Consider the following 26,893-nt stretch of genomic DNA (forward strand, 5'->3'; position numbering starts at 1 on the left):
TCTCCACAAGGTTACAACACGTGTGCGTTTGCGGTGCGTGCACATACAGTGTTAGTCCCAGCAGCAAGAAAGACACGAGTAATTGCTCCGCTCTGTTTCCACCTACAGAAGTCAAGGATTAAAATAGACCTTACACTACCTCTACCATAAAGGCAAGATGCTCAGTTGCTTGTTAAATACACATGGTTAACTCCCCCCAGCTCTGCTGCATCAGGAGACGGGGAACTGGAGGCTGGTATCACAACCATCTATCTGATCTGTGTCTAGCAGAGAGCCTAGTTAATGGACCGGAGAGAGACAGTGACGTTCTCACAGACAGATCCTGTTGTACACACATGGCTGTGCACAAGAGCACGCACACATGAACACACAGAGGCCCCAGACTGAGCTATTGACTGACTGATACAGACCCAGAAGGTGTGTTACATGCATCAATATGCCACAGAGTTGCATGACTTTGCTTTTAAATGCTACGACCGTAAATGCCTTCAAACTAAGTACAAATAAGGAAATGTAAGAGATGTAAATGCAACAAAAGGCTGCAGGTACAGTGGAGAGCAGCAAGGTTTTAACATGTCTTTAAATGATTTCAATATCCTTGTATTCATGGAAATATATCTATATGAACAGTATTTTGCTAATGCACTGCTCTGTGGTGTGAGCTCATCTGATGGATACTGTACCTTGAACCAACAGACGGGTAGTGTGGAGCACTTCTCCCTGGTCACTGTAGGCTCGGCATGTGTACGCCCCTCTGTCGTCTCTGGTGATGCCAAGGACGGTTAGACTGCCATCATGTACCTGCAGTTACATGTGCAGGAGAAACAGATCAGCATCCAACCTCCTGCACCAAACAGTTAAAATAACATGAGAAACACAAGTGCTGCTGCCATGTTTCATCCAGATCAGATATTTAACAATGTATTGACTAATTAATAATAGGATTGAGAGAGAAAATTGATCAGCAGCAATATTTGGAAATCTAATTTTGTTGGTGTCGGCTCCTAAAACATGAATCGTCTATGAAATAGAAATAAATTATTCACCGTTGGTTGGGCATTAAGAAAGAAATACAAGGACAAATGTAAAAGCAGTACTTGAGTCAGGACAAAAAAACAACAGCTGATTGATAACTGATTACTATTATAATAATCGGCTGTTAATTTCTTCTCAAGTAACTGATGAACTGTTTGTAAAATGTCAGGAAAAAGAGAAAAAATGCTCCAAAGACTGTTCCACAGCCCAATAAACATCTGTTTGTTATGTTTGAAGCAGCACATCCTCTCATTTTTGAAGGAAAAATTATTTAAATGAATCATCAAAAAAGTTGTTGATTAATTTTCTGTTTTTCAACTAACTGATGAATCAACTAAATGTTTCATCTCTAAATTTAAACACAGGCCTATCTGTAAAATCACACTCTATAAGCTCTTGGTATGTGTTAAAGGGACAACGAGGAGTTTCTATTCGGTTATAAAAAAGTCTCACGTTAATGTGGATGAATCTCCTCTACCCACACTTGTTAATGGGTCCATTTTCGATAAATATATCGTTCTGTCTCTATCGTTATTTTGTTATTATTAGTGGTGGTGGAAATGCTGGTCGAGCCGACCAGCGTTTCCTTCGTGGCGAGTCATGAGAATAACGCCGCCGAATCACCGTTTATGGTCGGAACTACGACGGAATGTGAACCTCTTTGAACCTCTGACTTTAATTATTGATGAATGAAAACATGAGTCCGTCTTGCGCCGGTCAAAGAATTTTACGGTGAAATGTAGTGTGAAAACGCTTCGCTTTTCCAAAACTCCTCGTTGTCCCTTTAATGTTGTGTCCTACTTTATAAACTAACTTTGACAAACAGCAACGCACTGAATGACATGAAATGAAAATAAAGGGGAAACAAAGAAGTATACAGTCTTAAACCAAGTTTGTGGTGAGAGACTTGTCTAAAGAAAATACATTAAACCCATAAAAGTCATGAATGTGTCATGTTTTAATTAACTCCTGGTCTGATTCCTGCATGTGGTAACCGTGGAAACATCCAACTCTGTGTCGCTGTGCGTCCCTGTTTCCAGGCACTGATGAGAACCAATAAATGGTGAAGAAACACATTAACCAAACCTAATAGAAATACCCTCATAAATTATGCAACAGGTTGCGAGAGGCTCTGTCCATTCAAGTCACACACAGCTGTAGTTTGTCCATTCATGCATCTGAGGGAGAATCTGCTTCGCCTGCAGAATTATTCCCATTATCTGTCTCTCAAATGTTTTACAGCCAAAAGATGGTACAAGTAGATCAACCCAAGCAACATTTAACTTGTGTCAGTCTGTTGGCAAACTGTATCATCCTCACTCGAATTGTCTATCACACTTTGTGTAGCACTGTTACAACACGTGTGGTGAGCTGAGAGCTTGGGGTGTAAACTAAACATTGATGTGTTGTGAAGCATCAATTCCAGGCCTGGAAACCCATTTGCATTGATTAAAAAAGTTGGAAGAGATTAAAATTGTCTTTATTGTAATCACACACCACTCTCTCGCTGATATGGCATCTTTCCTTCACGTACCAGTGACTTATACTTATCTGCTGGTTAGGCCTTAAGAATAAATGCTGTTTTTGGTGACAGCGGCTCTCTGAGCTGTCATGTGTTTGATCACTCTTTATACAGACTTCATAGATGTTGAGACAGTGAGTCCTAGTAATTCTACACAGTGTGTCCCCTTTAAAACTGCCTCACATTCTCCCCAAACAGCTTTTATGCTACTTTTTTAAAAATGTTGCACTGAATCTATTCAACTCAAACACAGACAACTATGCAGTTTCTAATAATATGATACATAATGGTCATGATCTGGTCTGATCCAATACTTTTTTCTGCCAGAGCTGAACCTGGTGCAAGGTGAGGGTGAGAGGATTCAAGAAAAGGAGGAGCAGGAAGAAGAGGAGGAGGAAGACTGCAGTAGACAGAAACAGATGGAGGATAGGTGAGGCACGACATGTAAGGCAGAATCTCAATTTCTGTCACACGCATTTCACTGACACATCCAGACAGACCAACATTGGGTTGTGAAACAGCAGGAGCTCGCTGTTGTTTTCCGGCTTGCATTTTTTTTTTTAGTGCACTTTGAAGGAGACCCTTATAATCCCACCTAGCTTCGTGTCATGTCTCCTGCGCAACTGCTTTATTTAATATCACCGCTTTGTAGCTGCAGCTTTGTGCATGTGAGAAAAAAAAGTAATGAAGTAAAGAGAGGAGGATGAGGATTCCTCACCCTGTCTATCACATTCCCCCCTTTCTCCATGACGTCTCCATGGATCTGAGCATGCGGGTGAGCAAACAGACCCTCACGCTCTCTCTCTCTCGCACACAAACGCACACACAGGGGCACACAGCTCTCTTCTCACCACAGGAAGGAGCTTTCCCAAGTCTTTGCTTGAACATCCACAGAGACCTGGAAAATGGACGAGGAAAGCTGCTAAATGCGCTGCTTCTTCGTATTTTTTGTACATAACGATGAAGCTAGTGAAGCATGGCATTCGGCTCTCACTAGCGATTTTCGTTTTTAGTGTAACACTCATATTAGAACTAATGTAATATTGATGCAGGAGAAGGAGATTAATAATGCATCAGAATGTTGTCTAATCATTTACTGAAGGGATGGTATTGAAAAGAGAGGCGGCAGAGATCGTGGAGCAGAAAGGATGGAATAGAAGGGGGAAAAAAAGGGAAGAGGCCGTTAACAGACACTCCTGTATGCTCCTGTCACTTCCTGTTCACTGTATCACACGAGGCAGCTGTAAAGAGTTGATAGCGCCTGCAGCGGACTGCCACATCAGTGACATAGGAGAATGTGAAGACACAGAAAAGGAGGGAGGCGTCCGCTTTTCAAAAAGTTCCAAACACAATCAATTAAAAAACAGCGTAAAAACACAATCTCAATGCTCTTGTTGTCTTTATATGTTCAGATAATTCCTGTTTATTTTATAATGAGCTGCTGTGATTTTGTTTACTGCTTATTGCGGCCCCCCGACTCATCTACTTCTAACTCCTACATTTGCTAGAGTGACTCCTGACAATTCCCAAGGTGTGAACTTGTTGTATTCAGCTGTCAGCCGCACACGTAGGTGGCGGGAGCACTTGTGATGTATCTGGAGCGCAAGAGAGCAAGAGTTTCCCCACTTGAGAAAAAAGTGACATTTGCACCTTTTAGTCAAGATGCAACGTCCTGTGGCTGCAGCGCATCACTGTCAGCCAAAACTTCAGTCTGAGTCATCTGTAATGGAGCGGCGTGTGAAATGTCTTTGATCCTGTGCGACTAACACCTCAAAACTGATGTTTTATTGTTGATGGTTTATGTAGCTGAGACGACTTCTTCTTTTCTTTTTCTTTTTTTTTTTGCTGCTATCAAGCCACACTGTGGCTGTGCCAGAAATAACTTGTCATGACATCAGGCTGTCGACGTTTGGGAGTTTATCCATGGGAATAAAAATCAGGCATCACCAGACAACATAGAGAGCTGAGAAATGTGAGGTGCGTTGCCAGTAGCTGTTCTTAACGTATTTTTAAATGATTCAGCATGTATTTTTATTCTTGCTGAAGACATTACAGAGAAGCAGGAAGAGTGACACTGTTATTGGGCTACCTCTCAGATTGTGATCCTAATATACCAAACGTCTGCAGCTTTGAACTTGTTGCACATGAAGACGTAAGTCTATAGCATCTGGGACACACAATGTTTCAAAATATATCATCACGTCATAAACTGAGGTCTCACAATACGTTTTTAAGACCAATTTACATAAGTTTTATTACAAAAAGTGGAAATTTCTGCAACAGAGCAACATAATAATCTGCTATTTTCCTGTGTGAGATAGAGCCCATTACATACTTTCAGTACAGATGGACTCACTGGATGACACCATCTGTGCAAAAGCCCTGCTTCTATTTTTGTACACAGTCATAAATCAGAATTATGGCCATTGTGTTTTTCTTACTGAATATTTAGCGTTGGTTGCAAGCTCCTCCCCTTCCCTCAGCCAGCTGATCATTGGTTTTGGATTTCCCTGGGCAGAGCAGCTTAGCAGAGTGCTCCCCCCTTCCTTCGCCTCCACATATTGTGGTGGCGTCGCTGTAAATGAAGGTGGAGCTGCGGAGAAAGGGACAGAGCAATGGTTGTCTTTATAACAGGGAGTTGATCAAAAAAAATCCAACAGTAACAAAATCATTAACCTGTATTCAAATGTCCTGCTATGTTTCACATTCATTCCCAAATCATGTGTCTGTTTTCATACACAGGATATTGCTGATTTGCTAATTTTAGCATGATAACAGCCTGAACCCTGATGCTGATGAACACTGTTAACACGGTACCTGCAAAAAAATAAAATAAATAAAAATAAAAATCAGCATGTTAGCATTGTGAGCATTTCAGCATGCTGATGTTAGCACTTAAGTCTTAGCTCAAAGCACTGCTCTGCTAATGTACAGTATGGTCTCACAGAGATGAAAGTCCAAGTCAGAATGAAATGGCAGTGAAAATGTTAAAATGTTCAGTTTGTTTTGAAGATGTATATACATTTAAACATACATCTACAATCACAACACTAAGTAGCACAGTAGCCGCTCTTTTTTGTGCTGTGTTATACTGAAAGGTGCTTTCTACACTTTGTCAACCACATTTGTATCAGTGAGGTAGAGGAAACACTGTAAACTCCCAAAACTGTATCAAATCTGTCCCATACTGTACAGGGACAATTGCCCCTACAAGTGGGACATTGTGCATTATTAGAGGGATGAGGACAATATCTTAAAGGTGATGCTATAGCTGGACAGTAGGAATGTACCAACCTGCCTTTTCCTATTCAAAACCTAAGGAAACCACTTTGCGACATCAGTGCATTTCCACCTGATGTTTCAGAGTTCTTCACCACCCACTGCAGGCCAATAAACTGTAGCTCCCTCAACCAGCTGCTTTCACCCCTTCAACATAATATTTTGATTATGAATAGTGGCACTTTAGTTAAAGAGAAAAAAGGTGCTGCTATTACAACTGGGTCACCGCTTGCCGCTGGGAGTGTTGCTATGCTTCAGACTGCACACAAACACCTGGTATGGAGTAAACAAATCGTCCAATTAGCACATTTAGACATCTGCCTGTCCATACTGCCCTCTCACTTCCCTGGCACTCATTACATATGATACAGTAGATTAATGGAGATAGTAATAAAATGCATGACTGGTTTATGTATCCCTTGCTAATGTAGTTGATTGGATGACGGCTGAAGTAAAGGGATTCTGATGCATCATTTCAGTTATTAAGAAGCAACCATGTGCAGTTGTTTCACTACAAGTTTGTGCTTTTATTTTGAGATGTACTTAACACATTCTCACTGTGAGATTTACATTGTGGCTACGTACATTTACATAAGTACAACTTTGAGGTACTTGTACTTGTTTTTTCCATTTTCTGCTACTCGATACTGCAGAGGGTCTTATTATACTTTTCATTCCACTATTCCAATACTTTACTTGAACACTGGAGCATCATTTTGCATAAGAAGAACAACTCTTACTTTTTATTATATAATGTTTTGTGCATTTTACATTTCTATTTCACAGTAAAAGTGGCGAATAACATGGGCTAAAGAGTAGGTTTTTTAAATTGTGATACTCATTGGTGGAATAAATACTCAGATCTTTTCCTTAAGTAAAGGTAGCACTACCACAAAATAGAAATAATCTGTTAAATTATTTAAAGAAGGCCGAAAGGTATTAGAGTCAAAACAGACAAAAAATATCAAAAGTAAAAGTAACATTTTTTATCATAATGTAGAATGGCCTATTCAAAAACAATTCATATCATGTGACCAGATTATAATATTTCATACATTAATGGTGTACTTACACATTACTGTACCTTGACTTCATCCATAATGATAATTTGTTGATAATTTGATAATTATTTTCAACTATTAATCAGAATTTGTTATTTAAAACTACAGTAAAGCTGCTGAATAAATGTAGACAATTAAAATAGCAAAGTAGAAGTAAAAGTTACTTTCCACAAGGGTCTGAGTACATCTTCCACCACTTTAAGTGCTCTTATTAGTTTTTACTCCCAATTAAGATTTTACACAAGGGAATGAGCGTCAGTTGACAGGAAATAGGTGGCACACATGGCAGTGACAGCAGCAGGTACATTGGTCAACCTGGGAGTTGTTTCGCACCATCAGGTACAGCTCGTCACAGAAGAAGTGTCACTATCGCTGGGAAACCTGGGAGTTGCTCTACAAAAAAGTAAGATGAGCATGAAATTCTCGCCCTACTTACTGCGGCTCTTCATCAATTATATACATTAGATAATGTTTGAAGATCCCACACTCCCACTGATCTTCTCTGCAGACCACACTGAACGTCCTCCTTTTCTTTTATGGTGGGATCAGGCTAGAGGACACTGTCTTTTAGGATGGTCATCCATGTTTGTTCCATCAATGGCACGGATACAGTTGCTGTTGCCTATAAAGTTGGAATAATTTTGTTTTCAGAAACATTCCTCTTTTTATTCCCATGTGGTTTAATTTTCACAATGATATGTTTGGAAGGGATTGATCAATACATTTTTGAAAAGTTTTGACATTTCTATTTATCTATCAAGAATAAATCACATTGTCACAATCATTTCATGAGAAGAGCTATAAAATAGTTATTCCAACTTTATGGGCAGTTTTTTTTTAGGACTTTCCTTTTGACTTCAGTGTTAATGTGAATAGTGTTATAGCTCAGAAATGCATTAGCTTTGGTAACATTGTTAAATGACAATAAGCTAGTGTTTGTTGTAATGCACTATATTTGTTGAGCTGAACATCTGAATACTGAGTATAAAATAAATGCTCAATCAAGTTCTCACAATGAAATAAAAAAGGTGTGGTCATTGTGTGTACACGACTGTTTGCACCTCATCATCTCTATTCACCACACCTCACATCCTTCAGTTTGGGCCTTTACTGGGTTGATACTGTGTATAGTGTGAAAACTAACTATATCAGTATACTATTTAATATATTTGACATAATAATAATTATTTTTTGTTGAATTAAAAAAGAAAAAAGTGTTAGTTTGCATTCACAGGCCACACATGAGTTCCTAATGGCATGGCATTTCAGTCCATGTGAGCACGTGAGCATTATTTATATTTGCACCTTGGGGTCCCATACGGTCCTGAGGGTGATTGTTCACACAGACTCTACTTGGTGCCACATTGGGCCCATTAGTGACTGACAAGGGCAGACATACACAGGGAATATACAGAGCTGTGGGACAAATGAGCTGGCATTTGGTCCCCAACTGGGTCAACCAAATGGGACCTAAATGCCAGACCATCGCTAACTCAGTGACACAGTGGCAGGGTCTAATTTTTATTTCTTTTCACTGTAGATGGTATACTTTTTGATCTCTGAAAAGCCTGCTCATGCTTGAAAAGTAAAGAGAAGGAAGAGCAGGGGAGACAAGACTAAAGAGGAGAGGAGGAGATGGAGGGAGGGCAGAGACACAGAGAGAGAGTAGCCTTAGTGTCTTTTTCGGGCACAAGGCCTTGCCATCTGACACCTGCCACTGAGTGGGCATGAATTCCCTGTCCGCTTGGCAGGAAGTGAAGGCCAGCAAACAGGAACTCAAAGGAGGAGTGTATGCAAATACCAACGGCCAAAGGAAATGGGTGCCCTTAGTGTCTGTGTGGAGGCCAGACGAAAATGGCACCTGCTTCCCTCACAGACAGCCATTTAGAGGACAACAGTAGCATAAAGTCTTCATAATATTTCCCCTGTTAGATGTCTAGACACTGGAACAACTGCTGCTTTTGATATTTCCATGAATGTCTGTCCTTTATTCAAACGACAACCCACCCCCGGAAAAAAAACAAATATTTGTAGCAGTTAAACTTCTCCAGTACATGGATGGTGCTAAGTCTCTTTCGCTACACACGTTAAATACATGAGGTCATGTAAAATGCCACGATTTAAAATGCCAAATATTATATGACATTCAGGGATATTATTAGTTCTGCTACAGCCCGCAGAGCTCAGTTTCTGTTGAAAGGCCTGACAGGAGTGGAGAGGGAAGGAGCGAGGGAGGGGTTGAAGTTAAGAGTGAATACTGATGAGGAAAGCTACAGAGATGCAGTATGCCTACACAACAAGACATTCATACACATACACACACACACACGCCCCCACACCCACAGACGTTCACAGACTCCAAACATCACGCGAGTGTGCAGGTGACACTAGGCGGCAGATTACGACCTATTCACTCTTCAACTACAACTTCAACCAGCAGAGAGAAATCTCATTTAGGCACATACAAACATGCACAATGAGACGCTGCCATGTGAATGTTGGTGTAATGCGCTATACCCAGAACAAAAGTGCAGAAAGTCATTTGTAGTGTGTAACATAGGAACGCACCCCGACACATAAATAAACACAAAAGAAAACATTATGTTCTGCATTGATAATAACCATTTACGGTATACAGATCAGCATTTTTTATTCCAAAGTGATTATGTGGTGCAATGGACTTTATAAATGGTTCTTTACACTGTATTTTGCATACAGTGCGTGGTAATCATTATTCAAATATGAGAATTGCATCCATTACGAAACATATGCATGATCAAATCGAATATGCATGAGTTTCACACAGCGCTCATAAGTTCACAGACCAAAAATATACATGTGAATGAGCTTGACAGGACTTTGCTCGCAAAGTCTCTCTCTAACAACACAGAGAATTACAGCTTTCTGAAGCTGGAGAACGGTGAAGGTTTAACACAAAGAAAATCAACACTTTTGACCTTAAAGAAATATTTTAGCACTCATTTTAACCAGGTACTTTGAATACTAATTGAGAAATGCAGAGGAATGCAACAATACCACAAAATTAAACTTCCTATAGGTGCATTTACTTTACTGCACCATGCGTCCGCAGACACCGAGGATTTATTCAATTACATCTACTGCCAAACATATGAAACAGCTTAATATAATATCTGTCTAAAAAGCATTCCTCATATGAAACAGATACAGGGCTCAGAGAGTAAAACACAAAGACATCAGTGTCTCCGGAGCTCTGCAACAATGTGAAGACAGACTTCATGCAGGATTCTCTAAGCCACTGGGGCATTCCTGGGAAATGCAAAGGTGCAGATTTTTTTTCCGCCTGGTCATCACTTTGATAGCTCTCAGACTATCACAGACGATCCCTGCCGGAACCGCCTTAAACAGGCCATAATCAATCCTCTTCTAACCAGCCTCTCAGCCCGTTTTACTCCAGGACTTTTTTTGCAAAAGAGCCGCAGGAATGATCCAAATCACTGTCCTGATAAAAAAAACTTGCCATCAGTGAGTCTGTCACTGCAGTCAAAGTCCAGTGAAAACAAGACCATGACCTTTTGCTTTCTAAGTGTGGCACTGGGAAGTATGATTTAAGATATTTGTAAATGTAAAAATATTCAAAGCAAAGGGGAGAAAGTTAATTGATTACATACATAATTTATCATGTAAAAATGGTGAAAAATCTAAATGTCCCATTGATTAGTGGTGAAGTTGAATTCACACAGAAAAAAACACATTTCCACATTTGTGAAGAAATGTGAATCATTTTCGGACTGTTCACTGATCAATTCATCAATTTGATATAAAACTCTGAAGAAAAGGTGTTAATTTAAAGGTATAATATGTAGGAATTCCCCCCATCTAGCGGTGCGGTTGCATATCGGAACGTATTCTTGATGTTGCATTCACGTGAAATCGGGCAGACCTCAGACAGACAACAGACGCTGCATGTAACAGGATAAACATGTAAACTAGTGGTCCGCCATCACGAGGCAAAACAATACAGGTGTGACAATATGTTGTCATGGTGATGTCGTATTGTTTACCTGACCCACGTTTTACCATCTTTCTCTCGTCGAGTAAAATGACATCCGGTTGGTTTGCCGACGGCGTCATTCAGGTGTCTGACTGCACCTGAATGCAACATCAGTGCCTCCGTCCTTCCTCACACTACACAGTGGTGACAGTTTTAACAGGCGCTACCTGGAAAACTTTCTCCCCGAGCCGACAGCTCCGGTGAGTTTCTGTGTGTGTGTCTTTACCTACGGTCACGCTGCCACTGAACGTAAAAAATGGTGATGCAACATGGCAGCCAAGGTTCGGTGCGCCCCCCCCATCATTTGCATGCGGGTGTGATTCGTATGGAAGCAATTTTTGATTTTTGCTAATAAAAAGTCAAATAAGTTACACACTGGGGCTTTAAGGGTCTTGAAAATCTAAGTTACAATTGCAAACTAAAAACAAAAGCTGAAATGATACATGCACATTAAATACACCAGTGTAGAAAAAAGTATATTTTGCATGTCTTTATAGGCTTTCAAAAGTACAGCAAAATTTATGTAAATGTAAAAGTTCCAATTAAATCATCATTATTCCTCCATCTCCACACACAAAAAAAGCTGAACCTTGATGAAATTCATATAAAAACTGAAATAATAATAAACCCTCAGAGACCTTTACTGGAAAGCTCGACACTATATGAATCTCATCAGAATACAAATCTCTGTCCTTGAGAACAAATAAAAGACCACTGAATGTAGACCTTAAATATTATGTGCCTCCATTTATCGTTTCTACACCCACAGGTGACTCACCATTGACTGTGAGGTGCACCCAGCTGCCGTTGTGGAAGGTGTCGTACTGTTGCTCCAGCATCAGGACCCTGCACTCGTACCAGCCCTGGTCCTCGGAGCGCACCGGGTCAATCTGCAGGGAGGCCTTCCCATGCAGAGAGGCTCTACCTGCAGACAGAGGGAGAGAACAACAGAGTTAACCTCTTCAACGCTACATACATTTATATTCTCATGCATTTCAAGACAAATGCGTGCTCTTTTCTTGCAACGGCCAGCTTCTCTATTTAAACTCACACCTAGTAGCTTTACTGGCCCCCGCAAAGATCCATCATAGCGGTTGGGGGCTAAATGCTTCACTTTAACCTTCTTTTCTTGCAGCGTGAAACATATTTATGAAGGACTGGGTTGGCCTTTTGCATCAACAATGGCCTACAAGGCATGGTGTAGTATTTCTGAACAGGATGCAGAAGGTCAAAATAATGCTTTGCCTTCTAAGGAGAGTAAAAAGACCAGATATTCTTCCAGTGAGGACGGTATGTCATTGGGATTAAGTGCAACATTGTATAAATAATGTTTTTATTTTCTCTGCAAGACTTCAAACCACTAGTTATTAAAATGAGGACAAGCACAAGTCTATTTTGATGCAGAAAGTCCAAATCAGGTGTGAAAAAACAAATGCTTTTTACAGACTTATTCCTGTGTAACGGAGTTAAGAAGTAGTGTGATTCCACTTGCCATAAAAACTCATCACACAACACTGAAACTTATTTGTCCTATGGTAATTAAATGCAGCACCCCTGTGGATTAGGGTCGTGCACCCCGGGGGGTAGCAGCAGTCGGACCTCGCTGTCTCCCTGGTGGCGCATGAGCTATATGAGCTCCGCCATTGTTTCATATTAATTACTTTAATTTCAATACTGGTGGTTTAAGTTGTAATTTTGTTAAACATATAGCTCCCGAACGGTCGAGCACGTCCTTTTTCATAAAAAGTTGACAGTGTTTTTCTCTTATTTTTGTTCACAAAATGGCTAGTGCTACACGTTGTTAGCTAACCTGCTTCTTTTCATTTTACATTTTTCAAACGTGTATGTGTGTGTGTGAGAGGAAACCGGGACTGACTGTATTATTAATCCTTCTGCCAGGTACGTTTTATGTCCGAAATAAATGGCAAGATTGCCCACCGTGATGGTCTTCTTCGTCTGTAAAAATAAACCTCGCAATGAGAGAGAGTACAACGCCGCTACAATGGTGCCGTGACCTGGATGGCGGTCATTGACCTCTTGGCACAGCGGTTTGCCCTCCATGTGGGAGACCAGGGTTCGAACCCATCTGGGGCAGTCCGTACCGAAACACAACGCAGAGGGCCAGATTAACATCGGCTACACCTGCTCAGGGACCACAACAACCTGGAGTTTGTCCAAGCACTGGATGGAAGGCAAGAAAACACCCTGGACAGGTTTCCAGAGCTAACAGACACAGACAACCCAAAACACTTACAGTGAATTCATATCTTCAGGCAATTTAGAGCCTTCAATCAATCTGACTTACAAGTCTATTGAGGAAACACAAACAGATACAGTATGTAAACACATGCAGACTCCAGATACCAGCCAACCCCCTGGAACTCTAAAAAGGGTTATTAGCAACATATGTTTGTTTGTGGATTAAGAGATTAGTTTAGACATTTTGGGGAATACCCTTATTTGCGATCTTGCCGAAAGTTAGATGAGAAAATCAATATCACCCTCACATCAGTTGAATACAAAGTTGGAGCCAGCGGGTGGTTAGCTTAGGCTCCAATTAAACTGCAGTTTTTGTACAAAGAAAACAAATCATATATCAATGGCTTTATTCAGTGAGCTTTAGATGTGCTGGCAGGCAGGTGCTGTCACCTTCGGATGGAGACAGGCAAACTGTCCCTCATTTTTTTTTCTCCTGCTCTTTTTGCCATAGGGTAACTGGCTGTTAGCTGTAGCCTCATATCTCAGGGACAGAAAGGAGGCTGGTATTGATTTCCTCATTTAAGTCTCACCAAATAAACACTACAAACTGTCACAACATATAATCATAAACGAACATCCGACTTAAACTATTAGGATTTATGCATAAACCTGCCCGGGAACCATACCTTCATCTGAATTAAAATTAAGTATTCGGTGTCAATGTGGAAAAAGCCCATCCTTCTGCTTCACAGAAATCATCTACTTCTAATAAAACTTCCCCATCCATTCCTCTTTTTTCCTTCAAGGCTGAGGATAAATTGGAATTCTAAAAGGAGGAAATCACAAGGGATGAGAGAAGTTCAGGAAACCAGGCATGGTGAAATCTTCAGCTGCTAAGCTGTCTGTCTTCAAGCCTCCAGCCCGCTGCTCACATGGCTGCCTCTGACAGCCCAACAGACTAAAACACTCGCTTCTGCTCTGTCTGACGAGTGTTCTCAGATGAAGCATTTTTCAAAACTTTGATGTGTAGATGTAGTGTAAGCACTGTTTCCTCTTACTTCAGAGTGAGTGTCAGGCAAATATATTGATGTTGAGTGTGGGCTGAATTGCTCTACCAGCACTGTATAGTATAAATGCAAGAGATAGATACCCCTACCCTGGGATTGCTGCCGTGGTTTGGGAAGGAAACTGACGTTTTTTTGTTAGCAGAAAATCAATACAGCAAAGAGGAAGAGAGAGGAGTGGCGACTGCAGTCTTTGCAGCAAAAAGGTAGCTTGTCTTGAAAAAGTCAGGTCTATTCTTGCCTGGGCATTGAAGTGCTGAGTGGGGCGGGTGGCGGTGTGAAGGGTAGGGATCAGCCTCAGCTCCCATTTGTCAAAGAGCGAGAGGGTGCTGCTGTAAACAGAGTTAACGGCACTGTATCCACGTCAGGACCGTCCCCCTGGGCATCCTCCACTTACACAGCACAGGCTTCTGTCTACTGTGGAAAAGGAGCTAACACCTTGTTCAGATCACATCGCAAGCTTTGTCAGATAAGAAAGCTTTGGAAAGGAAATACTGAAATCTAAAGTGACAAAGTTGGCAGACACGGTTTGGTGCACAAGAAAGCAACTTTAAATCCTAAAGAGCAACGATTAAAAATAAAGCTGAAAGGCAAAGCTTATGTCGAGCTTTGGTCAAAGTAGCACCGTTAGGAACGCAGTTACCTCAGAGTGTTCAGGCATCAAACCAGATGAACAGGTTAAATGTGGTGTTACATAGATTTTGTTCATAGCTGAAACCAGACACAAACCAAGTATAGACAGCTCCTTTCCAATTGGCCAGATCTACTGAATTAGAATTATATTAGATTAAATTAGAATTAGAGCTGATATTGGATTTTATTTAGCTGTAAATGCCAGTCATGATGGTTTGTTGAAGCTTCTGTCAGTCACGAACGATCTGTCAAAAATTCCCATTATCTCTGACCTGGAATTGAAACTACCAGGCCGCCCCACCCCCCTCCCCACGGTGGCTTGTAATTACAGTTTAAGAATATGCTGCATTTTCCAACTTTGAAGAAAATACGCAGTGCCAAGCAGTTAACCACTGTGTGTATGATAAAATGAGCGCAATTCAATTCAAGCAAAAGACGCAAATGATACAAAAAATGTGTGTGCTTCAATATTTTTGTGATGACATGATTATTAACTCCCTCTTTATTATAACAGTAAGGGAATATGGTGTTTTACATCAGTCTTTAACAGCTTTGTCTCCATGCAGAGAAACTAGATCTGATCCTAATAATAACATTGCATACAAACACACATGTTCATGTTTTTTTTTTTTTCCTGTGCAGGCTGCAGCTAAATCCGGTGCTAATAGAGATATGATTTAGTTTTCCAACAGCTTGTCCCAAAGCAGTAGAATCTGACACTAAAATTTCACAAGCTGCACATCTGAATTATTGATTGCATCTTTGCATGAGTGCGCACAAAAATAGATGTTTTTAAATGTTGTAATTTCCATATAGCCGCAGGACAAACTGGCAAAACGATCCAGGATAGATTTTAGTCTGCGAGGAGATATGTACCCATTTCTCATTTAGCAGTGAATTAGACGGGGGGGGAAATACACAGCTGTAATGAGAACATGCCTTCTCTTATGTCTGGATTACATATTAAAATTAATATACTGTGAGACTTAATAATTAGTAAGAGCGGAAAATGAACAATGGTCACTGACCCAGGCAAACTGAGTTGCTGAGAAACTGGATTGGATTTAGTATCACTGGAATCAGAAAAAAAAGCAATCTGCAGCCCTCTGCCCTGTGACCATACTGTGAGTACAGTGCTGGTGGATAATCCGCTCTGTTTTGGTAGCAGCTGTGAGATGGAATAAAAAACACATTCACTCTGTTCACCAATTTTATTCACATTGAGTGATAACAATGACGCATTATGGACACTATTAAGTGCTCCAAAGAGCATTCCATAAAGTACAGTCTGGTGTCATTATCACACTGTCACCATGCACATTCAATCCCCAGAATACGCTGGCCATGTTTGCGTTGCATCTGTTCACTGGTAATTCCTCAGCAGTGGACCTGATGGCACATGGCAGAGGCCTACTACCAGTGCCCCAGTGAGCACAGTGGAGTGTAATGCTGTTTGAAAAGTGCTGTTCGCTCATACCCTGCTGTTAGTCAGGAGGTTAAAGTAAACAGTGAAAGGCTCCAGCAGCTGCAGTATCTACAGTAGCCGCTGCAAAACAAAAAGGAGGGTTCCCCAGACTGTCACAGGCATTAGGCTTGTTTTCAGTGATGACCTTGCGTGAAAAGGCAGAGAGGGAGGAACTTCTGTGAATTCAATATTTTTCACACTTGCTTTCACTCCACTCCTTCAAATTAGAAAAAACACAAAAAAGTCTGTTATGTCGATGTTAAGGACACGCACACTAGGAGGATGAATCCTCCAGCATTTTGCCTTTACTTCAAAGCGTATTTCGGGGTCAGGCAGGGTTTTGCACTCAGTAGAGAGGTGGGAGCAGGAAGGAATAATTCTGACCTCATTCTGACAGCTCGCCATCTTGTCACAGACTCTGAAGCAACATCAGAGGGGCAAATTTCCTGCTGTGAGGAGTCTGAGTGAAGGCAGACATATTGTCTAAGCCAAGAGATGTTAAGGTTGAAGTGATGCAGTGGCAAACGTGAAGAAAAACACACATGTAGTGCTTTCTCATATAATAGTGTTGTCCAAATTTTTAAGCTGCCGCACTCAATACTTTTTTTATCAATGGATTAAAGGTGAAAGAAGTTGCTCAACACAAAGAACTGACCTGATCTCTGGAGTCCTTTGTTTAGATTTTATGGTCAAATACAGGACACTATATGCTCATTTTGACAAGTGTCTCAACTATTGTGTCCAGAGCAGGCTAAATAACAGAAACATGTCTCTGGCAATTGTGCATAATGTTTACAGCATGCTTCCTCTGCTCTCAGGTTGCTAAACTATGAGTTATGTTTCATTATAATTGGATTACTTTTCTTTCAACCTGTCCTATGTGTGAAGCACATGGGCCTTTTTTTAATATACTGTATTGACTCTACACTATATGTGCTCTCTGCTGCATCATCACTGGAGTGTGCAGGAACGCATGTACGTACAATGCAGTCATAAATTGCTGAGACTCAGTTATTTCCCTCTATGCACTTATAAGCCTTAGTTGTTCCTGCACAGCCCCGAACGCCATGTTAGAGCAGAAGGAAGTGCAGCTGAAGATCCAGCACAGCCAAGTCTGACTCTGAGAACTCACACTGAAGGTCTCGATGTGCTGAACCACGCCTTATATTTAAAGCCCAAACAGATGAGGCACCATTCTGAGGAAAACACTCTGGATCTCGCTGAAATTTCAGGTCAATCTTTTCATTGAAACAGGATTGGGAGGTACATGTACAGAGCACATTTGCACTGCAGTATATTTAACTGGTTGTCAGAGACAGCTCTGCTTTCAGCCAGAAGCTCATAATTAGGTCTGCAGTGGTGTAGGGAAACCAGTACAGTACACTGTATTATCACAGAATTGTTTGCATAATGCAAGACTTATGCAGGACCTATTAAGCTAAGACAGTTGTACTTGTGGTTTGAAGTAATATATCATTTTTATATTTATCAGCTTGATGAGGGTAATTTTGCCATGGTCACACTGCCACTATGTGCATCTCTCTTTATGCAATCTGACTGGTCAGTGATTTTTATACTGAAACACGGTGAAACGACTTCACCAACACAAAAGTATTCACCCTGTTATGTTTGCCGTTGTTTAAAACTAATAAGACATCTGGGGAAATGTGCTTATTTTCACTTTTTACTTTAAGTTAGATGAGAAAGTCAAGGCCACTGTTATGACTATGATGAACCTGCTGGCAACACCAGGTTAGCTTAGCTTAGCATTAAGACTGGGAACAGCAGGAAACAGTTAGCCTAGCGCTTTCCAAATTGAATAAGTCAGTTTTGAAGTAGTTTTTACCTTTAAAAACAGTGAAGCTAATTGTTTCCAGCTGAGCTAACCAGCTGATGGCTGTAGTTTCATATTTACAATGCAGATAGGTGTAGGGTGTCAACTGTCTACCATTTAATCTATGAGTGTAGAGTGAGACATGTAGTGTGTTTGTGGATTATATATATTGCAGTCCTCTTTTATATCCTGTGGCCACTGTTTATCAGTATGTACTGTGAAATTATGTTGTCAACTTTGGATGTGTTGCAGAGTGTATTTACTGTATTGGCAATTACAAAGACCCTGATCCTGATTCATCCCAAAACACATGCACACACACACACACTACGCTACATCATTCTTACCAGTGTACTCTGGGTCCACATGAGGAGGGTAGAAGCGGAAGTTGATGAAGAAGGGAATAGGCACTCCAAACTTGAACCACTCCACCACATAGGGGGGCTGCTGGCCGTCCAGGGGAGGGGACACGTCACACCCCAGGATCACGCTCTCTCCAGCGCGCGCTGTCACAAACCGGGGCTCCTCTCTCACACCGTGGGCACCTGAGAAGAGGGAGATGCAGCTCTCAGTAAAAGCAAGGAATTTGAATCATCATCTCAATGAGGCAGGAGTTCGACGAGAGAGAAAGCGACAGCGCAGGAAAAGCCTTTTGCACAGGATTCCTCCAGACAAAGCAGCAAAATCACATTGCATTCAAGACTGATTTACAAACAATGACTGGGTGGCAATTAAAGGTGATCGACTAAACTGCTGCACTACATTTTGCTTAAGATGCGCTGGGCGCTCGTGGCCTACAACAAGATCACTGTGTGGATTCTGAATGGTCACTGCGCTCACAGGTAAACCCATTCTCTTTCATCAGCTTCCCTCATGCCTCCATTGTCATCTGTCACCTGCATCTGTTGGTGAGTGGTTTGTGGCTGAGCCATACTGTACTATAAATGAGCTGCCAAGGGGTTCCATTGATCATAGCTGGCTGCTGCTCAGATGAGCTTTACTATGAGCACCACCAGGCCTGGCGTTTAGCCATGAATGTCCAGGCACGCTGCCGAGCGTTGACCTATCAGATGACTGAAAGGTCGGCATACCTGCCTCAGCAGAACGCTCACTCTGGGAATGGATTTTCTCCAGCTGCCACCCCCACTTTCATTGAACCGGCTGTATCTCCACCGTCAGAGCAAGCATGACTACCCGCCCTCGCCCACGGGGGAAAATCGCTTCAGGGATCAAGAGACATGCTGACGTTTCACACCAGAGAAACACCAGCTGAATAACGTACCGCTTTCATTAGCAGTAACATTTGCATTATCAGGGCTAATTTTTTACAGGAAGAACAAATACACCAGGACTTGAAGGTATTATGGGCTCGCGCAGCACTGATGGTACTGTCAGTGATGGCGTTTCTTTGCCTCATGGTCGACTACCATCCTTGCTGTGTGACATAGAAAGTTCGTACAAGTGAGAGCGCTTCCAGTATGCAGAGAGAAATTATAACCTCACCTAACCTAACCTTTTTCCAACCTGTTATTCTGCCTGAAAAATGAAGCTTTAACTTCACCCCTGAAGGCCATATGCTCAATCACTTACAGTTGTGATTATGTTTACCACTTTAATCTACATTATCCTGAGATAGAGTTAATCTACTTTATTCATTTCAACCAGCACAGATTTTGGACTGAAATGGAGCAGATTTAATCAAATTATACTTGAAGTGGCGATGTGGTCGGCCAGTTACGGACCTGAGTACTGGAATCTGCTTTACTATTGTGCCTCTCTAGTAAGAAGGTAAAAGCAGCCATGCTTTGCTACCCTGAGCTCTAATTAGCAACACAAAACCAATGAAACTTGTGCATGACTCAGTGAACCCCACATGAGCATTTAACAGCCCTGCAGGTCTGCAATAGACCAGCACTGAAATACATCAAGCTGCACAAGTCTGAAAACCAACATAAAACCAAATTAACTTCCAACTAAGCCACTGTAAATGTTACAAGTGAAAAATGTGCTCATAGGGGATATATTGACAGCTGCAAGCCACATATATTGTAGATCAACTACAGTACATCTACTAATTTGGACCATCTAAATCATCCCAGTAATAAAGCAGCATTTTTCATTGAAATAAAACTGAGGGGGAGTGTGTGTTTGATCAAGCACAGTTTGCCACGTCAAAATGCATAAAGACTGCTGAGACTGATCCAGAGGGGACTTGATTGCTGCTCAGAGCTTCATGCAGGGCATGACACTGCCCTGCAAACTGTATGAATCATGACCTTTTAATACGTTTCTAAGGAAACCTGTCCCATCCAGTTATAAGTACAACAAAATCAGAAATCTGCTAAACTAATCCATTCTCAGGCTTGCCAAAAGCCTGAAATTCACACCTGAGCTTGCTTCATTGAAGCCTCATTTATAACACCTTTAAAAACGATTATAATAACCCCGTCCAACACCACACCTAGGTATTGTGCTGACTGAGTCATCTAACACCAAATGTACTTGTTACTTTCCTGCACGTTTTCAAGAAAAAACTAAGAACATTTGATCCCTTAATCCTCTGTGTTTCTGGCACCATGGGGTGTCTTAAAGGAATTGCTCCATGTTTTGGAAAATATTCTTAATGTCTTTCTTACTGAGAGTTAGGTGAAAGGATTGATACTCTGATGTGGGTTAAATATGACACTAGAGACAGCAGCTAGTTAGCTTAGCTTAGCACTGGAGACAAGGGTAAACAGCTTTTCATGATCTGTGCAAAGGTAACAAATTCCACCTGCCAACACCACTACAGCTCAGGGAACATATTAAATCTCGATTGTTTATTCCAAACAATCAACAGTGTAAGATTTTGTGAACTTCAGCTAAGCATCTCCCGTCTTTACTGTCTTAATGTGTGCTGGATGTGGCTTCATATTTACTGCACAGACATGAGAGTGGTGTCAATTTTCTCATCCAACTCTTCACAAAAAAAGTGAATATGGACAATTCCCCGAAATGTCAAACTACTCTTTTCAATTTTCAACCGTCTCTCAGTATGCAAAAATAAGTCCTCAATATGAACTGAGACAACCATAGTTGGACATTTTCAGGACCGTGGTTGTTGGATACCAAATTATGGTTGATACTTGTCTCTTGTGTTAACTTACTGTATGGGTGCTGCTCTCGTGCTCTATGGCTTTCAGAGGAAACCAGTAGGCAGGCCCTGCATCCATAATGAAACACACTGGACACATTGTTTGGTTTGAGTAAGTAGAGTCACTTGACATGAAGTACAGACCTAAACCCTGTGGCACAACAGTGCCTGCTGCTGAAATCCATTGTTTTCTCTGCAGACAGTTCAGGTTGCAGAAGTTAAGCAGCTCAGGTTTCTCACTGACAATATTTTTGGGTCCTAGCGGCTAGCAGAGCACGTCTTAGACGGAGAAGAGACTTTAAAGACTTGAGATGATATATTGGAGGGCTAACAATTTTTCAATATTTTAATGAGATCCTCATGAAGGGACAATCAGCACAAGCTTGGTCCCCACTGAAGCCTTTTTCATTTCCTTAATGGAAATGTAGGGTTTATGGCTTATTCGGGGCTAAGTATTTATGTTCTCAACAAGACGTAAATGTGATGCAATGGTCCACGCTTAAGATCTTCCAAAGAGACAGTGCTGTAGATATAAAGGCGTAGTTAAGAGATGATAGGAACTCATGATTGCTTTCACACTGTAAAACATAAATTCAAGTGAAGTTGGAAAGTGAAGAGTGAACCCCCCAAATACACAGAGGCAGAAATCTGTTGAGTAAGATCTGCATAAATCAGGCAGCTAATAAATCCAGGAGACCAATATGTTTTATGTATCTATCCTTGGCATATAGTGGATTTACTGCTATGATCATGAATTCCTGAAGGGTAACAATTCAGTCACCTGTCAAATAAATCATCTATATAGCAGGCAGCTCATGTACAAAAGCAAAATACAAGGGGGATAATTCCTCATTGTTGGCCATAGGTTAAACAGGCAGTGTCACAGCAAGTTAGTCAGAGTCAGAGCCAGGGCTGCAACCTGTGATTATTTTCATTATCGATTAACCTGCTTATTAGTCTCTTGATTAATCATTAATTACTGGGTCTATACAATCTCTGAAGTTAAAGCAGAAGAACCTTTTTGTAATCTATTCCATTAAGCATATTGTGATTCATCATGTCTCATGATTTAACCAATTAATTGATTGTCAAATAGTTGCAAATTATTTTTTTGTTGATCAAATAATTGTTTAATTGACTAATTGTTGCATCTAGTGACAATTTTGTTTCCTAATGGCTTATTCAGCCAATAATTACAGTAGTCTATGTGTATTCAGTGCCTTATTAGATGAATAAAACACATGAGCAAAGCGCATGTTTGAACAAAAATATCCACAAGTGAGTAAAGCAGCTGGAGGCAAATGTTTACTGACACACACAATGTGATGTAACAAACATCATAAACAAATAAGAGACATCTGTTTGAGGTCAATCGACAGCTGTCCAGATCGGCATTCAGTCACTGCAGCAGAACTGCAGGGGCTGTCGGGGTTAAATCTGCAAGAGATTTCAACTTAGAGCGTTTTTCAAGTGGCGGTGGCTGATAATGGCACTTTTACTACACTGTGCTTCCTGTAATGATCACAGATTTGTACAGTAAATAGACTCTCAAGGCAATTTTTTGGCAATAATCAGGCAGCGCGGTGCTGGTGAAATGTTTTGACAGTAATGAGGTCCAATAACACACTGAACAATATTGAGGGAAAATATGAAAACTGAGGGAGTTCAATGAGATACGATTTTAGATTTAGAGCTGTGCTTGGGTTTTCTAAACCTTCTTTTTTTTTTTACATCAACGCAATATTTCACCCACTAAAACTAAAATCTAATATTTACCTCATGCTTGGATTTAAGCGAGGAAAACCATTGCTCACTGCAGTTGGAAATTTGGTAAAGGATGCATCAAGAGTTGTGTGTGTGTATGTCTATGTGTGTCTGTGCGTGTGTGTTTCTCAGTGATGCGGATATGAGCGCCACTTTATGCTGGACAGAGCTTGCGATGTGGAGGATGTAATGGAATATAGACTGGACGGAGGCTGGAGTGAGAGTCTCAAGGACGTGCAGCCACTGGGCTGGATGGGCCACTGACAGGGCGGTAATTGAATGCCAGCCTGCATGTGCTGAAGGTCACAGAGAATGGCCTGTGTGTGTGTCTCTGTGTGTGTACATATCTGTATATCAGTGTTAAACCAGGTCTGTAAAATGTAAGTATACAACAGTACAAACACTGTGCAATGAATAAACTATTTAGTCTAATTTAGACAGTGTGTATATTTACACACACACACACACACACACACACACACACACACACACTGGTATCTTGTTTTTGAGTCTTTAATCTGGTGTTGGTTACATTCAGGATATGACATTTACCTAGTTATTCTTCTCCCTACAATATATACATGACTCACTCTACCTCTGTGGAGAAACCTGTTTAGCTTTTTTAGCTGCAATTTACTGCCTTCCTGGATTTGCCTTCTCTGTATTATCACCAGCGATGAGAAACAAGAGTGATAACATTTCTCCTACACATTATACATGACTAATGTTGGAAAGGCTTGTAGTTCGTCTGGATTCAAGCACAGCAGCCTCCTCGGTTTCATAAGAGAGCACATAGGCACGTCTGGAGCCAATCAGCTCCCTGGAGTATGTAGTGGTGTGTTGGCTAATTTAGTGTGTCTGCTCGTTCAAGTCTATCTGGCTCTATAGGAGGTTACGTATATGCATCAAATCATAGGCTTTATATTTTGTACCCTCTCATCTCAGCGCAATCACCCTATCAAAAACATCCATCCTTTCTCTATGGAGCCAATTGTGGCTATCACAAGGTCTCACATATAGAGGCAAACAACCATTCACGACTATGGGCAATTTAAAGTCACCACTTCACCCAACTTCACCCTGACTGCATGTTTTTGTACTGTGGGACTGCTTTGTTTTTTGCCACTGATACCAACCAATCATCTAGAAGTGAGATCTGCTGATCAACAGCCAATACCAATCATCAGTACTAATCAGTTTTAAGTCGATCTGTGACTAATGCAACCAAACAATTGAGTTATCAGATTTCACACTCACTGATACAGATACAAGAATGCGCATGTGACTGGTGAAAAACACCTGCAGCAAATAGGCATGAGACGAGGTGATGTTTTTTGTCTTCTTACAGAAAAGATATGAGTCACAACTCCACTCACATAGTCCAGTTGAGTATGAGTTGATGCCTGAGTGGTCGTTTATATCACACGCTTCATGTACGTCATGATTTATTCACCAAGTCTGTTTCCATAGACAAACAAAGTCATAATGTCACATTCAAACTAGTCTCTGTTACAGTAGCTGATGTAAGCAAGTCAAACAACATTTACATTTAAAAGCGGAGAAAAAAACAAAGAAAGAAAACAACACCGTGGGTCTTTCACCTGCTTACTAAACATGAACTCACCTCCTCTGTCAAGCAACGATATTTAGAGCTTGGACAACTTAAAGGCTGCTAAAAATCATAAATACTGAAAGAACAACGACATGAGAAACTAATGTCCTCGTCTAGACACAGGAAACTTGCCATGCAACAGACTCTGATGCTGCATTTTTAGTTGTTTGCTACAAATCTTAGTGGAATTATGAATGAGGTTTTCTCACCTTACCCTCCTAGGCTGGTAAGTTAGCAGGTGAGTTCTCAGACAGTAGAGTACAGCAGATGCTTTTCACAAGGTCAGCAAACAGCCTTATCTTTGTTGTTAAATTTGCCATCTACAGTAAAGAAACCCAAAGTACATCCATTTTACATTCTACTAGTCTGCAGAGCAGGAGCTACTTTCCAGAAGGTGGCATTCAGACAACCTCAGTGTCTGCTGCCTTTACTTTTGTACAGGGACAATACAAGATGGATTTGGTCTCTTCATTATTTAGCTCTCTTTAATGGCAAAGTTCTCCTCCCAGACAAGCAATGCTCAGTCAGGGATACAATGGATGTGCTGACACCTGCTCGAACACACAGTGAGGACAGAGAGAGAGAGAGAGGCGGAGAGAACGAGAGGGAGGTGTGAAATGGGCTTGGCTTGCCAAAGGCACAAAGGGCGGACCAACATTGCTAGGAACTGCACTACCAGAGGTGCACATTACAGGGCATCTTTGGCAGGAGCTGTAAGTCATAGAAATTCCTCAGTCCAGCCATGATTCACTCATTTTTAGAGTCGCTCACAGCATATTTTTTTTTCTTTCTTCTATTTTTTTTTTTTTTTTACAAGAGTTATAAATGCTTTAGCCAAGGTGTTTTAAAGTAATTACACAAAGAGGCTGATAGCGCTTATTAGAGCTTTCATGTGGCTTGCCTAATTACAGCTGCTTATGAGCCTGTGTTTATTCAGCATCAATAAATCATAATGTAACAGTGTGAGTGAAAAAAAGTCAAAGCAACAGCCTTTCCTGCTTTACATGTCAACTGCTCAGACATCCACAGGCCAACAATCGGCTCCACATATCTTCCCATCAACGTATCCACTTCCATATAATTCCCATTCACTCCCGCCCTCTCTCATGCTCACTTCCTCTTTCTGTGAGTCTCCCACATACACACTTGAGCTGCAGCGCAGAGTGACATAAGTGTGCTTGGTGTGGATTCAACAGTTATCTCTACAAGTAAGTGCTTCTTGTGAAGATGCATATGTGTTTCCCTGAAAATAGAAGAAAGACATGACTGATTCAGGATTGTAAAGTTCCTTTTAGCTGTAGGAAATGTGTTCTTGATTGAAGGTGGAGCAAGTTCATAGCAAGTGTAGTGGTGCTTTGAGGAGAGATGAAGATAGTACTGATTATGAATATCTTATCAGTCAGCATTTGCATTAGTATATACCATGAGATTTAAAAGCACAATTAGTGTTGTTTCATATTCAAGCATCATGAAAATGTTCTTAGTTTTTTGACAGAATATAAAAAGATTTCTTCCATGGTAAATGAACATAAATAAACACTGCAATGATTCATCAATTTGCTTAAAACTCAACAATCCATTTTAGTAACTTTTCAAGCAAAAATGCCAGATACTTGTTTGGTAGGAAAGTTTTGTAGGAAATCTTAATTTTCACCACTTCTGGACGTTTCATTTACTACATGACTTGTTTGATCGACAATGAAAATAAGTTTTAGTTGCAATCTCACATATATATGAATAAAATTACTTTCTAAAAATAAAATTTAAAAAAAAATTTAAAAAAATGTAAATAATACAAAGATACATATTTTTAGTATGTAAAATAAACTTGAACTTGAACAAATAGAAACTATAACTCTGTTTTATAGTTTTTCTATTTGTTTTGTTTTGTTGTGTCATGTGTCTGGTACACCGGAAGGTTACAAGAGCAAAAGAAAAGAAAGCTGCAATATTAAAGGTAGGGTTTTTTATTTTATTCTGTGGCATTTTTTACTGAACTGCTTGAAATCCTCTCCACACCCCGATTGCAACCAAGTAATTTAAATACTTTTCCACAAAAATTGAAAAAGTCAGTCACCTGTGGAACGAACAAGCCTGGAAAAACACCATCCAATCATCTTTAACGCAACATTCTCGATGATTGGATCTTGATGTGTCAGTCAAGCCGCCGTTTCTGTCTCTCTCTCTCCCTCCTCTGTGCGTACCGCTCTTCGAGCACTAATCGCGTGGGCGATCAGAGTCTGCAAAGAGTTGCAACCA

The 26,893-nt window shown here is 40.8% G+C and overlaps 1 protein-coding gene across 7 annotated transcripts in view; it reads right to left on the reverse strand.

Moving 5' to 3' along the window:
* The window catches only part of igsf9ba (immunoglobulin superfamily, member 9Ba), a 74,507-nt gene that overhangs the window by 33,085 nt on the left and 14,529 nt on the right, over nucleotides 1-26,893 (reverse strand). For all 7 annotated transcript variants that reach the window (XR_015037494.1, XR_015037495.1, XR_015037496.1 and 4 more), the window contains exons 2-5: nucleotides 18,473-18,670; nucleotides 11,709-11,855; nucleotides 4,999-5,150; nucleotides 684-801 (exon numbers count right to left, since the gene is read on the reverse strand). Coding sequence is in view for 4 of the 7 variants with exons in the window: in XM_085796210.1 (XP_085652336.1) it covers nucleotides 684-801; nucleotides 4,999-5,150; nucleotides 11,709-11,855; nucleotides 18,473-18,670 (615 nt within the window). In the remaining 3 variants the exon portion in view is untranslated. The remainder of the gene's footprint in view (nucleotides 1-683; nucleotides 802-4,998; nucleotides 5,151-11,708; nucleotides 11,856-18,472; nucleotides 18,671-26,893) is intronic.

The sequence above is a fragment of the Trachurus japonicus genome, chromosome 13 (genome assembly GCF_045865225.1).
Source record: "Trachurus japonicus isolate A0001 chromosome 13, Traja_1.0".
Lineage (NCBI taxonomy): Eukaryota > Metazoa > Chordata > Actinopteri > Carangiformes > Carangidae > Trachurus > Trachurus japonicus.